At 41.1% G+C, this 15,348-nt stretch overlaps 1 protein-coding gene across 1 annotated transcript; it reads left to right on the top strand.

The window, feature by feature from the left end:
- Nucleotides 1–13,717: 13,717 nt before the first annotated feature.
- LOC128856353 (serine protease SP24D-like) lies at nt 13,718–14,743 on the top strand. Its single transcript, XM_054091651.1, has 2 exons — nt 13,718–14,618; nt 14,676–14,743. The coding sequence occupies exon 1, from the start codon at nt 13,758–13,760 to the stop codon at nt 14,580–14,582; it is 825 nt and encodes a 274-aa protein (XP_053947626.1). The 5' UTR covers nt 13,718–13,757; the 3' UTR covers nt 14,583–14,618; nt 14,676–14,743.
- The last annotated feature ends 605 nt before the right edge of the window (nt 14,744–15,348 follow it).

The raw sequence follows: 15,348 nt of genomic DNA, 5'->3' as shown, positions 1-15,348 counted from the left end.
AAACAAGCAAAATACTACGCCATCTTGCTCGATTCTACCAGGGACGTAAGGCGTGTTGAACAAATGTCAATAATATTAAGATTTTGCAATTTGTCTACTGGCGCTGTAGAAGAACATTTCATTGGGTTTATTGACGTCGCAGAAACAACAGGAGAGTATTTAACAAAATCAATATTGCAAGAACTGGAAAGAAATGATCTAGATCTCCAAAACTGTCGAGAACAGGGATATGATAATGGCGCCAATATGGTCGGAATTAGAAAAGGTATCAGAACAAGAATACTCAATATAAATCCAAGAGCATTCTTCACACCATGCGGATGCCATAATTGGAATTTACTTTTGATAGATGCAGTTAACTCTTCAACGACAGCCAAAACATTTTTCGGCTTTATCAATAAAATCTATGTGCTGTTTTCAAAGTCAAGGAAGCGTTGGGCGATAGTAAAAAGTAAATTAAAATTGACTTTACAAACTCTGTCTGAAACGAGGTGGGAGAGTAGAATCGGAGCAGTAAAAGCAATATTTTTTCAATTTAATGATGTCATCGAATTTGTGAATGAACTGAAAAATAAAACTGATGATTCCGAAACTCTAAGCGACTGTGAAGCAGTCCTAAAGGAAATGTTATCTTTTGATTTTATTGTTGCATTACACGTGTGGTATGAGGTTTTGCTACGTGTAAATAATATAAGTAAACTATGGCAATCGGTTCAAGTCAACTTGCAAGTCGCTATTGATACTTTACGTTCATTTTGTAGCTAGATTCAAGAATTTGAATCAGGATTTGAAAAAAGCGTAACAGAAGCTAGATTATTTGTGGAGAAAAGTACTTATGAAATTCAGTCTCAATTTAAGGAAAAAAGAATAGCCAGGAAAAAATGAATGCTTAGTTACGAACATACTGATGAACCAGTTGAATCTCCTGAAATACAGTTCAGAGTTATTTATTTTAACACAATGGTATAATATGCTATAATAGTCTATACCGAATGTCGATTTACAGCGCTCAATGAATATTTTGAACAATTTGGTTTTATTTATGATATCAATTATTTGAAATCTATGCCAAAAGAGGATCTTCTCAAACATTTGACTGATTTAGGTGCAACACTTCGGGAAGACGAAAACAGTGATATACAGCCTTTTGAACTATAAGAAGAGCTTCAGCTTTTAAAAACTAATTCACTAGACTCTATCAACGACGCGAAACAACTCATCCAATACATTTTAGAAGAAATATATCCAAATGCTTATATTACAATTAGAATCTTGCTCACAGCTTCCGCTGACAGAAGTTTCTCAAAGTTGAAATTGATAAAAACCTATTTGAGAAGCACAATGAGCCAAGACAGACTATCCGCGTTATCAGTTCTGTCAATCGCAGCTGAAATAGCGGCTAAAAGCCGAAAAGTTCGACTATTTTAATTTTTTTGTGTAATTATTTTTTGTCATCATTTTATTAACAATAAAACTCGTTAAACTCATAAATTGTTTTATAATTTGGCTCACTTAATTTAACGGTTTTTTTCATTGCGAAGTAAAGAGGCCTCGCGAAGTTGATGTCGCCGACGTACACATTTGGTCTAGCGCCGCCACTGTTCAAGAGGTACCTCTTTACGACGAAAAAGTCACTGTTTAGTGCGGCGTTAGTGCGAAAACGATTATTGGGCCGTTTTTCTTCGAAAATGAAGATCGTCAAGCTGTTACCGTCAATCAGGAGCGTTATCGCGATATGATAACCACTTTTGTGTTGCCAATTATTCGTCGAAAGCGTATGAGGCAGTTCTGATTTCAACAAGACGGTGCTCCTCCACGCACCACAATCGATTTTTTGAAGAAATTGTTTCCTCGTCGTTTGATGTCGAAAAATGGCGTTTTGACTGGCTACCGCGTTCGCGTTCTTGTGGAGATATTTAAAATCAAAGGTTTATATTAATAAGCCAAAGACCATAAAGAGCTCAAGAATAACATCCGTGAGGAAATATCCGCTATTCCAGCCGAAATGTTAGCTAAAACTATGGAAAATGCTGCAAAACGGGCACAATACGTCGTGCAGGCTCAATGTGGTCATTTGAGAGATATCATATTCAAAAAGTGATGTCAACATGTCTATTTGAACCAAATAAAATGATTATTATCGTCAACATCAAAAAAATTGTGTTTTTCTTTGATTTAAAAAAAACACATGGGTCCGTCGAAATGGGCAACCCAGTATATATATAACAAAAGGCCTGGTGAAGCCAAGTCTTACCGACCGCTATGCTTACTGGATACGACGGGAAAATTTTTTGAGTGAACTAGATATTTTGGCCAGGCTATCATCTTTTGCAGAAAGTTAACGTATTTTATTCACATACCCTTTCGCCTTCAGAAAATCCCGCTCAACAGAGTATGCTATCAAATGCGTGGCGGAGTCAGCAACAAAAGCCATTGAGGGCAAGAGATGGTTTGACGGGAAACAAGATTACTGCGCTGTGGACGCCCTGGACATTAAAAACGGTTTTAACAGCATATTCTAGAAGCTCTCACTAAAATAGGACATCTACATAGTAATATTACCAGAATAATTGGGATCTTTTTCACGCACCGTAAACTAAGGCTTAGAATCGACAAAGGCGTTAAAGAGTTCAACTCATCAGCATAGGTCCCCCAGTTTTTGGCCCACCACTATGGATCTTTATATACGACGGAATTCTAAGACTGAATATGTCTCCTAGAAGCAAAATCATTGGATTCGCGGTTGACATCGCGCTGGTAATGGTGGGAAATATTTTCAAAATCTTGTAAGGATCGCCAGCGGATCAAGGCGTGGTCGACGTCCATGAACCTGGAATTAGTTGAACACAAAAGTGATGTGGTTCCAATAAGCAGCAGAAAGTCAGTAGAATTTGTGAAGATAAATGTTGGGTGGCCGCCGTAGCCGAATGGGTTGGTACGTGACTACCATTCGGGTGTGTGTAGGCTCGAGTTTCCGCAAAATGATAGAAAAAGTTTTTTCTTATAGCAGTCGCTCCTCGGCGTTCGCCAAATCTTGGAAAATACCCACGAAAAGAGCATCGACACACACCATCTTTTCGTCAATTTCAAAGCTGTATTTATTCGCAAAAAGTTCCGGATAACGTCAATCATATAGGGCCCGGCACTGAAAGCTGTCTGTTAGTTGGCTGAATGGCAGCCCGGAGTATTGTTTACAAGCGCGCAGAAGCATTTTTCCGAGAGTAAACGCGAAACAAGAAAATCAGTAATAGGTTTAAAATGTAATAGCGTGATTGCATTATATTTGGCTGAAAAATCACAACAGGCGATTGTTCGTGAGCTCGAGCACCTCAGAAGAAATAAAGTTTTTGTTTATCGCACCATTACTCGTTACAACCACACTGGTAGCATCGCGAAACGTCATGGAGGTGGTCATCAAAAGACTGCAACGCCGCGTGAAATAGGTCAAAAAGTGAAGAAGCGACTTGAGCGAAATCCCCGACGAAGCGCCAATTAAAAGGCGAAAGAACTTAGAATATCTGACCGTAGCATTCGCCGCATACCGGAAAATGATCTCAAAGTCAAGCCGTACAAGATCCCAAAGGCGCATGATCTCACACCACAGCAGCAACAAGTCGGACTTGAGAGGAGTTTCTACGCTTGGCTGAAAGCGGTCAATTTCCGTGTTCCGAACATTGTGTTTTCTGACGAGAAAGTTTTTCGAATTGAGCAATTCGTAAACTCCAAAAACGATAGGGTTTATTTGATCGACCGTTCATACGAGAATTTGAGTCATCGATTGAGCACCCGCCACAGACAATGGTTTGGGTCGTTGTAACCGCAGATGTGCGCTCTCCAATCATTTTCATCGAGCCTGGCGTCAAGCTAAATCCGAAATATTATCGGGAAAGTATTCTGGAGGTTACTTTGAAGCCGTGAGCAGACAAATATTTCGGCGGCAGACCATGGACGTTTCAACAGGACTCGGCACCGTCTCACAAAGCTCGACTGAACCAATAATGACTGAAAAACAACGTTCCGAACTTCATAACATCCAAACAGTGGCTCTTAAATTCACCAAATGGGAGTCCGATGGATTATTCTCTTTGGACCATTTTGGAGAGCAAGGCCCGAACTAAATATAAAAAAAACATTCACTATTCTCGAGGCGCTAAAAAAAAGCCATTGTCCGCGAGTGGGACAAAATACCTGCAAGTCACATTCGGGCAGTTTGCGATTCGTTTCTGGACCGTCTCAAGGTCATTGTCAAGGCACAAGGTGGTCATATCGAGCAAAAGTAAATTTATTCTTAATTTTGTTTAGTTTTCACCCATTTTTTACTTTGAATTGACTAAAAGTAATTTTCCAAACTAAATTTATGGCCATTTTAATTGGTAATTTTACATTTCGAATGCCGGACCCTGTATTATTGGCTGTACAACTAATTAATTTCATTTTTTTTTTGTTAAAAATACCATTTATTTACGTATAAAAGAGAAAAAATATTTTATTCAAAATATTTTACATGGGAAGCGACAACTTTTTCCCATCTTTCAGGCAATTTATGGATTCCATCCCAAAAAAATTTCTCATCTTTTGCGCCGAGAAAGTCATCAAGCCATTTTTTAATACCTTCAACATTGGTGAACTGTATTCCAGAAAGGTGATTCTGCATCGACCGAAACATTTTGATAATTTTTAATAGGACTATGAATAAGTTCGTGCGGTTTTACAACAGATGGCGTAACTTGATTATTATTCCATCGATCCACATTTCCAAACATTCATTGGAGAGCTACTGTCGTAAGGCACAAACGTCAGTATAAGTTTTTTATTTGAAGCGTAAACAACAATATTTTTACCACACTTGAAAATGTCGAATTTCGTGCCAAATAATGTGTTTTTGCGGGGAATTCTTCTTCATTATTTTAATATGAAGAAAAAAGCAGCCGAAAGTCATCGTATCTTGGTGGAAGTTTATGGTGAGCATGCTCTATCTGAGCGAACGTGCCAGAAGTGGTTTGCACGCTTTAAAAGTGGTGATTTTGGCTTGGAAGACGAAGAACGCGAGGGTGCGCCGCCAAAGTTCATGGATACCGAATTGGAGGAATTGCTCGATCAAGATCCGGCTCAAACGCAAGAAGAGGTTGCAAAAACTTTGGGAGTTGATCAATCAACCATTTCCAAACGTTTAAAAGCCATGGGAATGATCCGAAAGGTAGGCCATTGGGTGCCGTATGAATTGAAGCCAAGAGACGTTGAACGCCGTTTTATGGCATGCGAACAACTGCTTCAACGGCACAAAAGAAAGGGTTTTTTGCATCGAATTGTGACTGGCGATGAAAAGTGGGTCCATTACGACAATCCAAAACGTCGGGCAACGTATGGATACCCTGGCCATGCTTCAACATCGACGTCGGCGCAGAATATTCATGGCCTGAAGGTTATGCTGTGTATCTGGTGGGACCAGCTGGGTGTTGTGTATTATGAGCTACTGAAACCGAATGAAACGATTACGGGGGATGTCTACCGACGACAATTGATGCGTTTGAGCCGAGCACTGCGAGAAAAACGGCCGCAATACGCCGATAGACACGACAAAGTTATTTTGCAACATGACAATGCTCGGCCACATGTTGCACAAGTGGTCAAAACATACTTAGAAACGCTCAAATGGGATGTCCTACCCCACCCGCCGTATAGTCCAGACCTTGCGCCATCCGATTACTATCTCTTCCGATCGATGCAACATGGCCTGGCTGACCAGCACTTCCGTAATTACGATGAAGTCAAAAAATGGATCGATTCGTGGATTGCGGCAAAACCGACCGAATTTTTCACAAAGGGAATCCGTGAATTGCCAGAAAGATGGGAAAAAGTAGTAGTAAGCGATGGACAATATTTTGAATATTAAATTTGTAACCATTTTACGTCAATAAAGTTTCAAATTTCGAAAAAAACCGCACGAACTTATTCATAGTCCTATTACACTGTGCTCGGCTTGGTTGTCTACCTTCGGAACCGCGGTATTTACAGGTTGGCGACTGTGAGAGTTCATCGTGTGCCAAACTGCAGGTTCTTCTGATGCTGCTACACTTGCAACAAAAATGTTATAAAAAAATGTTATTAACTCTATTTTTGTCTAGGCTTGATGGTAAATTGTGTATCTTGTTCAATTGAATATTGATTAAATGCACAACAATACAACAACAATATTGCAATTACAGAGATATTTGAAACATTTTCGTTTGCGGATGTTTTTTTGGCTGCAGTGCTTAGTTTCCAGTTATGGTTGACAATTTCGAAATGTTTTAGGCTTTTACAAATAGAGTTGGATGTATACATACTTGTATGTGTATGAAATGGAAACGAAAAAGCGAAGCGACACATATGAAAACATCAAAGAAATGGAAGCGCAGGGAATAACTCGTACAACTGGTACGTTACGTTTAAGTCGACAAGTTTCGGTGGCTGTGGTTCAATGTCAAGTGGACAGTGCAACGACATGAAAATATGTATAATGAAAAGCAACGTTGTTAGATAGCAGCAATGCATACAAATACATATGCCTACACATATCTCATATATATGTACATACAAATACAAGTATCCCAGCTAAAAGAGGTGGAATGAAAGGCGCTTTAAGGAAAATCAAAGTGGCTGATTCCTACATCGACCACTTCGAGGGAAGTGAAATTTTATGGTTTTTAAAATGTGGCAGAGGTGGTAAAAATGCAATAATTGTGTAATTAAAGCACCTTGTAAACAGTTTTGAAAAAAGTCAGCAAATTTTTTGTAAAGTTCAATGTTTTCGTTTTCAATCAAATAGGAAGAACTGGGCATTGCTTTTTTGATATTTCAGTGAAATGAACTTTGCACGCTAGGCAGATTTTAAAGACTCTCAAGCACACTGTTTCTTTGCATTTAATGCCAAAGAGAGGCATAAATGGAATAGAAAAGTGGTGAATCAAAGTATGGGACATGCCCATCCTCCATATAGGTGAGGTTGGAACGGTTGCCCAAGGAATGAGCTCTCTGGAATGAAGATAAACGGATTCGTCCTTTGTGATACTATTATGAAGGAGGTGAGGTGAGGTGAAAGAGAAAACAACGATGGGATGAAATGAGAGGGGGGAGAGAGGTGGTGGTGGGATGGGTAGGAAGATGGGTTTAGAGTGTGTGGATTATGAACGATGACGCTTTGTGCTGCTGATGAAATTCATGAGATTTTTAATGTCAACGCCAGCTTTATCAGCAGGCATAGCAAAGAAGTAAGAGCCCAGATATCTGGCTGGTGGGGGAGAATGATCGTTGGACCTTCGCTTTCCACAAGAAACCGGTCCCAGTTCGCTGGCAACAGCGGTGCAGTCAACATCGCTCCGCGCGTGAAAGCTGTTTTAAAAGTGTTTTAGGATTTTGCAGTGGCGAAAATGCAGCGATCGTTGGAACAACGTTACTCGATTAAATTTTGCGTAAAACTAAACCAAACGAGTACTGAAACCATTGGCCTACTCAAGGATGCTTACGGGGACCAATCTCTGTCCAGTGTCCAGGTAAAACGGTGGCACAAGTCGTTCAAGGAAGTCCGGGAGGACGTCGAAGACGAACAGCGATCTGAAAGACTCTCGACGTCGCAAACAGACGAAGATGTGAACCGGGTTCATGAATTTTTGAACATTGACCGTCGTGCTAGTCTACGTGAGATCAGTGAAGAGTTAAATTTAACTTATTACAATGTGCGGGAAATCGTGACCGGAAAACTTGAGACGCGACTCCATCGAGGCGATCAAAAAAACTGTGACAGCCGAATTGAACGCGATTCCGGCGGATGAGTTTAAAATATGTTTCCTGCAGTCGAAGGACCGTTACCAGCGGTGTATTGACGCTCAAGGGTCCTATTTTGAAGAATATTAGTTGTATAAGCCAAAAGGTTTAATGAAACTGCTTAAAAAAAATAAGGCTCATTACTTTTCAACCAAACCCTGTAAGTCTCACAGCACGCATTCCTCGCGCATTGTGTCCTGTGAGAAAACCCACGAGATTCGAGAGCTGATATCTTGTCAACCTCAGAAGCTCGCCCGAACGCCCCCAATCCACATTTGGCCAGAAGGATTTCGCGACCTTACAAGTTTGTGTACTTGCCAACGCTCGCTGAGTTGGCGCGAGGCCCATCTTGCCAGGAGCAGGCCGCAGGTAGTCAGGGGGATCCTAAATTTCTCTCTTTGCGGGGAAATCACCTCACATGCCCCATGTCTGGCCAGCTCATCCGCTTCACAGTTTTCCGCAATGTCGCTGTGACCAGGAACCCAGAAGAGGCTTATGTCAAAGAATTCGGACGCAATCGAAAGTGAGGCCAGGCATTCCCTGATCAGTTTCGAATGCACCGTCACTGACCCGAGGGCCCTTATTGCCGCTTGGCTGTCGGAGTAAATATTTACTTTCTTGATTGTTAGTACGCATGTGAGCAGCCAATAGCTGCTTCCTTGATTGCGGCTTCTTCTACCTGGAACACATTGCAGTAGTCCGATAACCTGATTTTGGGTCTGATGGGGAGCTCCTCGCAAAAATAACCCCTCCGCCAAACTTTCTTTCCAACTTCAATCCATCCGTGAACAAGTTCACCAGGCCGTGCCCCCAAGTGTAGCCCCCCCACTCTTCCCTTGATGGAATATGAGTGGAGAAAGTTCCAGTTGGACCAAGCGAGGCGATGTTGACCTCCAGTCCGACAGTGCCTGCCAGCCCGACTAGTTTTTCGCTTGCATGCCAGACAGTTTGTGAGAGAGGAGGCAGATGTCATCGGCGAAGTTCAGGTCTTCAAAAGTCTGGTGAAACTCCATACGATGAACGCCTTCTTAAAGTCTACGAACAGTATGTAGAGCGGGGAGTGCCACTCAACTAATTGTTCTACTATAATTCGAAGTGGGTTGACTTGGTCAACACTGCTTTCGGTGAGGGCGAAAACCAGCTTGCTCGTCTCTTAAAGGCGTTCGATATCTTTGAGTTTGCTTTGTATGATTACGGCTACAATTTTATAGATGGTATTAAGTAGGGTTATTCCTCGCCAGTTGCCGCAATCACGCAGGTCGCCTTTCTTGGGCAGCTTCACTATGATGCCTTTTATCCAGGACGGAGGCAGCTTTGCATTGCTCGAGACGGCGGTAATGTGTGTATGAAGAATTTGCGTTAATATTTGCGGGTCGGCAGTCATTAGTTCAGGCTGTGTGCCATCTTCGCCCGCAGCTTTGTTGAGCTTCAGCTTCTTAATTGCATCCTTAATTTCCGCTAGACTGCGGAAGGATGTTGTTATTTTATTGCTGGTTGTTGTGCTGCCCTCTTCAAAGTCAGGTTTACTGCTAAGAGCAGAGTTGCTAGGTGCTTCAAAGTGTTCCTTCCATCTGCGGATCTGGTCTTCAATGGAAGTCTGCAAAGCACCATTCAGATCTCTGATCGGCTGGTTGCTGTTACTCCGCTGGTTAGTTAGGCGGCCAACTATGCGCTACAGCTGTCTCATGCTGTTTACTTCTGCTGCCGCTTCGACATCGCTAGAAAGGTCTTCAACGAACTCTCTCTTTTCGTTTCTGGCCGATTTCTTTACTTGCTTCGCCATCCCTCTGTAGGTTGCCCGAGGGGAGCTATCGCTGATAAGTTGCCTTTTAAGTTCGTCGATTGTCATTTAGTCTAATAATTTTTTTTTTTTCAGATAAGTGCGCAAATCACCATAAGCTGCTGTTTTAAATTCATTCAACAAATTCATGACGATTTCTGTTAACAGTGGCTCATTAGAAGAAAATATGTCTTTACTCTTACTTAGGGAGGCCTGGTCAATTGAACACTTTGAAGCCGTTTTCCCATAATTTTTTTTTTTTTTTGAGTTAAGACACTTTTGAAGTAGATGAATGATATGTACGGTAGCGCTACACTCACATACATATACACATGCATCTTAGTGCTACCATTTACATATATATTACAAACGACAATGACAAATAACTATTTCTTTGCATATTTTTTGGCGCTTATTCAAAAAGAATTCGCTGCCAAAAATTGTGAACACAAAAGCAAAACAAAAACCACTGCATCTGCAGGTACAGGTACAGACGCGCGCACTCACAGCGCCAATGTTTTATAAATCCTTTGACGTCACAGCTGAGTACAGCTTATATTCACCACACTACTACTACTATACACTAAGGTTCACTATTCCTTATCTCAGTGAAGGAAACGGCAGAGAAATGCTTGCTTATTTACAGATTTGGTTGGTTTTCCTAGCTGCTTGTATATATACACACATATACATATATGTGTGTAGGTGTGTATTTTACAAAAAATAGACTGCCTTGAAATTGAAACGTGATGCGAGTTCAATGTCATGTGCTCGGTGTTCGAAATTAGCCTAGAGTGAAGAGGAAATTAAACAGGGAATAAAGCCTGCACACAATTAGAGAGCACAAAGGTGAAGCGGAAGGTGATTAAGAAGTAAATTGAAAATATCCCAAATAGTTTGAGTATTCAGGAGCTGAAGAAAACTGAGTGAAAAAATAAAAGTAAATGGATTTACTAAATGCGGTAATTAAAAGAAACTAAACATAATAAATTATTTAACATTTTTTAGAATATTTCAATTTTTTTAATTTAAATTGCTTTTTTTTTATTTTTATTTAAATTGTATGCTTTTATTTAAATTAAAAAAAAAATTTTTTTTTTTTATTTTTCTTAATATCCCCAATACCACTTTCTGCGTATTTCATTTAACGCTCATGCCACTTTAACTTATTCCTCTGCACCGTAAACTTCCATGAAATTTTTATTGAAATGCAGCAATTAAATTACATTCAACTTCCACACTCAGCCATTTCATATTACACTTCCCTCGTAAAATTCAAGATCAAAGGACATTAAAACTACGGAAACTCATAAGGTTTGAAGGTGAGATGGCAAAAACAACAAAAAGACTCATCATCAAACTCGCCAAGGACAAACTTTGAGGATGAAGTCGATGTACGCACCAACTATCCTTAGCGGCATAACTATAAATTTCCTGTAGAATGAGCAAAATTTCGCTACTTAAGCGACCAAAGCGAGAGAGAAAGCTGCGCTCGGTACTCTTAGAAAATTACGCTTTTGTGCAGAAAAGCGGCAAATGAATGAATTTCCTTAACATTCTTTGGTTTGTGTTTAGAACATAACGGGTGTGTGTGCTTTTTTGAGAGCTTTTTCCAGCTTCGACAATTTGAACTTTTGATTGGTAACTTCACTAAATATTCCATAGTCGATTTACATGATTTTATTGGCCTCAGTGGCCTCCAAATATTTAGTTTCGTTATTTTTATTTAACAGCACCAGAAATAAAGGCTTGCCAACTACTTCAAGATTTGCATTTTGTCAATCAAAGTTGAAATAATAATAAAAATTAGTTGCTATAGCTTCAGTTTTCAGCCGTCGCCTTGACTAGAAACCACGTCATTTTAACTCCCGTGGCGCTGATTTCATCAATAAGACTGCGCCTCAAAGAGCCTCGAGGTCGTCCACTTCTACGCGATCCGCTTTTATTCCAATCGAGGGTCATTCTCCTGATTTCGGAAGCAGGTTTCTGTGGCGTAAGGACTATCCATCTCCATTTGGGATCTAAGTTTTCCAAATTAATCGGTTGTTGTTTACTGCGCCTGAACAATTATTGGTTTGACACCCAAGTACTTGGCCACCAAATACGAAGAATGACTCAGAGACATCAATTGATGAATTTTTGAAGTTTTCTGGAGCTTTCAGCTGACATGTTTCATGTTTCGCTCATGTAAATAAAGGGTGGTTAAGTTTCAAGGGCCGGTGTTGATTTTGAATAAAATACAATTTTTTTAGGAAATTATTGTCATATCCCTTTATTATGATAATACTGGTATAGCTCAATTACGCATGAAACAAAATATCGCCTAAATAGTCGCCGCGGCCTCGGCGGCATACCTCCATCCGATTGTCCAAATTTTCGATGACGCTGAGGCATAATTAAGGTTCTATGCCGTTAATGTGGCGATTTATCTCATCCTTTAGCTCTTCAATTGTTGCTGGCTTATCGAGGTACACCTTTTCTTTCAAATAACTTCGAAGGAAGAAGTCCAACAGTGTCAAATCTCATGATCTTGGCGGCCAATTGACATCGCCGCGACGTGAGATTATTCAGCCATCAAATTTTTCACGCAAAAGAGCCATTGTTTCGTTAGCTGTGTGACAAGTGGCACCGTCCTGTTGAAACCACATATCGTCCACAACCATATCTTCCAATTCGGGCTATAAAAAGTTTGTTATCATCTCACGATGGCGAACACTATTCACAGTAACTGCCTGACCGGCCTCATTTTGGAAAAAATACGGCCCAATGATGCCGCCGGCCCATAAACCGCACCAAACAGTCATTCTTTGTGGGTGCATTGGTTTTTCGGCAATCACTCTTGGATTATCATTCGCCCAAATGTGGCAATTCTGCTTATTGGCGAATCCACGGAGGTAAAAATGTGCCTCATCACTGAAGATGATTTTCTTGACGAAGTGCGCGATATGCATTTTGATTTGAACTCCCGTTTTCATAATAAGCCTGAATAACTTTAACGCGTTGTTCGATTGTATATATTGCCATGGTTCAAATTGAGTTGGTCTGAAATTGAAAAATGTCAACCCAGGAGTATTGTTTTTAAGTCACTGCTGGGTGGGCTGGGGCGGGAGCTTGCTGGATAATCTCACGCTCCCCATTGAAGAGAGTACTGCTTAACTGCTTCACCACGACCTCTTAGAAATCCTCTTGGTACACTTTTGCCCTGGCCTTAACCTCGTTTTGGCAGAAATGAAGGGATGTAACGCCTTTACAAGACACTTCCCACCAAACCATTACGGAGGCTGGATGGTGGCCACGCTGAACCCTTGGAAACCTTGGCGGCTACCGTAGCTGAAGGGGTTGGTGCGTGACTACCATTCGGGAGAGCTCGAGTCTCGGGCATGAAAATAAAAGAAGTTGTTTCTAATACCCTCCTAGTGTATTTCTGCAGTGAGAAAGCTCCTGATAAAAAAAATGTCACGCTCGGAGTCGGCTTAAAACAGTAGGTCCCTCTATTTGAGGAACAAGGTCAAGACACACGTCACAAATAGGAGGTGAACCTTAGCCAATTGTAGCCAAGAGATTGTAGAACTACGATAGGAGTGCCAACGGGACATAGCCCAGTAGCGGCGTATGCTTATAAGACAGGAATCTCGGACAGCGAGGAATGTAGAAAGTGTAGGCAGCAGGACTCAAGGGGAACCGTAGAGCATATCTGAGGGCACCACAGTTTGACGGATTGGAAGAGATCTCAGCAGTGGGGTGAAATAGAAACAGGCATCATGCGGGTGGACCCATATAACTAATGAACTCCATCTGGACCGAACCGGTCTATGCGCGACTGCAAGTCAACCAGTTCAGCCTAACCTAACCTAAATCAGTACTTTATTATTTTACCTATATATCTCATAAACGTTGTTCTTATTCCAGTGAAACGTACTGTATGAGTGCATCACACATTGTAGTTACTTTCAATTACAAGTCTGGTTCAATTAAAGTAAAGAATTCCGAGCACTTACTCTTATCTCACTTTGCAATAGAAATAAGCAAAGCCGATGTTGGCAATAAATATTCAGGGCCAGCACTTTGAATTCTTTCATGAATATGTATTTACACGTTCTCGTAGATAAATGAAAGTGTTTGGAAGAAAATTACCATAATTCCAGTTTGTTTTCTTCACGAACTCTACTTGAGCATGAAAACTAGAAATGTCTCCAACAAACCGACTGCCATTATTTGGTCATTAGCTGTCTTAATAGCAGCCGTAGCGCTCATCACAGCCGATTTGAATGCAGCTGAGACCAGTGCAGCTGCTACTCCTCATGGACAACTTCAAACTCGCATTTTTGGTGGCCGAACGGCAGCAAAAGGACAATTTCCATATCAGGTGGTGGTGATTTGTGATCGAACAATTTTCGTGCAACTTTGCGGTGGCTCAATCATTTCCCCAAACTATGTTTTAACGGCCGGGCATTGCGTTGACGACAGCGCTTACGAACCATGGCTAATAAGCATTCGTGCGGGTACAACCGTTTTCAATCTAGGTGGGGTTGTAAAGTACGCTTCCGCGGTGATAATCCATCCTCAGTATTTACTCACTGGGCTTGCTAGTGATATCGCTCTACTGAAACTGGAGAGCTCACTACAGTTCAACGACGTAATCAATTCCATTCCACTTCGTAAAAAGGAGATACCTGAAGGCGGCGCAGTCATCGTCAGCGGTTGGGGTCGCGTATCCGAGAGCAGAACAACTTATCTATTGAAATTCAAGTTTGAGTTCGCTATAAGCTATGACAAATGTATTCGAAGAGTAGGTCCATTGCCAGACTCAATGAGATGTTTAAACAAGACTGTGGGCAGTGGCTTGTGCTTGGGCGATTCTGGTGGTCCGGCCGTGTACAATGGCCAATTAGTCGGTGTAGCTTCATATGTGGTAAATGGTTGTGGTAGCGAATTTCCGGACGTATACACGGATGTGGTTGCAAAAAGGAGTTGGATACTGAAAAATATGAAGGAGTAGTTAAATTTGTTCACTTTAAGACTGCTAAACATTCATGTAAGTGCCTTATAAATAAATAATTGAAATTAGTAAACTTAGGTGAATCATTCGCAGTCACCGAAATGTGGATGGAAATAACTGCAGAAGCTTTACTTAAAGATTAAAGCATCAAATAATACAGTGTTTTTCAAAAAAGTTGGTATCATTGCTTTCAATTTAAAAACTATTGAATACTTAGAAATCTTCATTGGCTTTGTTCATCTTCTTCTTCTTGATTGGCGCAATAACCGCTTACGCGATTTTGGTCCAGTTTAACAAAGCGCGCCAGTTGTTTCTTTCTCGTGCCATCCGATGTCGGTTAGACACATCAAATGAAGCCAAGTCCTTCTGCACCTCATCTTTCCAACACAGAGAGGACCTTCCTCTTCATTTGCTACCACCAGCTGGTACTGTATCGAATACTTTCCGATCCCGAGCGTGTGTATTCATTCGCACGATATCACCCATCCAATGATGCCGCTGTATATTTATTCAATGCGCTATGTCTATGTCGTTGTAAAGTTCTTACAGCTTATTGTTTCATCGCCATCACCAACATGCAAAAGTCCAAAAATCTTTCGCAGGATCCAAGGGACGCCTCATCGGATGTTGCTAGGGCGAGCATGACGGGAGCCAACGGGTTAATTGCAGCGAAATCAGACTGAATTCTTACCTGCCCTAGAAATATTTCACTAAACTCGCCATCACCGACATGCAAAGGTTCAGAAATCTTTTGCAGAATCCAAGG

The sequence above is a fragment of the Anastrepha ludens genome, chromosome 3 (genome assembly GCF_028408465.1).
Source record: "Anastrepha ludens isolate Willacy chromosome 3, idAnaLude1.1, whole genome shotgun sequence".
In the NCBI taxonomy this organism is placed as follows: domain Eukaryota; kingdom Metazoa; phylum Arthropoda; class Insecta; order Diptera; family Tephritidae; genus Anastrepha; species Anastrepha ludens.
The sequence above is the reverse complement of the archived record's forward strand: the minus strand, read 5'-3'. Positions and strand labels throughout refer to the sequence as shown.

Excerpts from the sequence above, each read along its gene's own strand:
- LOC128856353 (XM_054091651.1), top strand. The coding sequence starts at position 13,758 with ATGAAAACTAGAAATGTCTCCAACAAACCGACTGCCATTATTTGGTCA.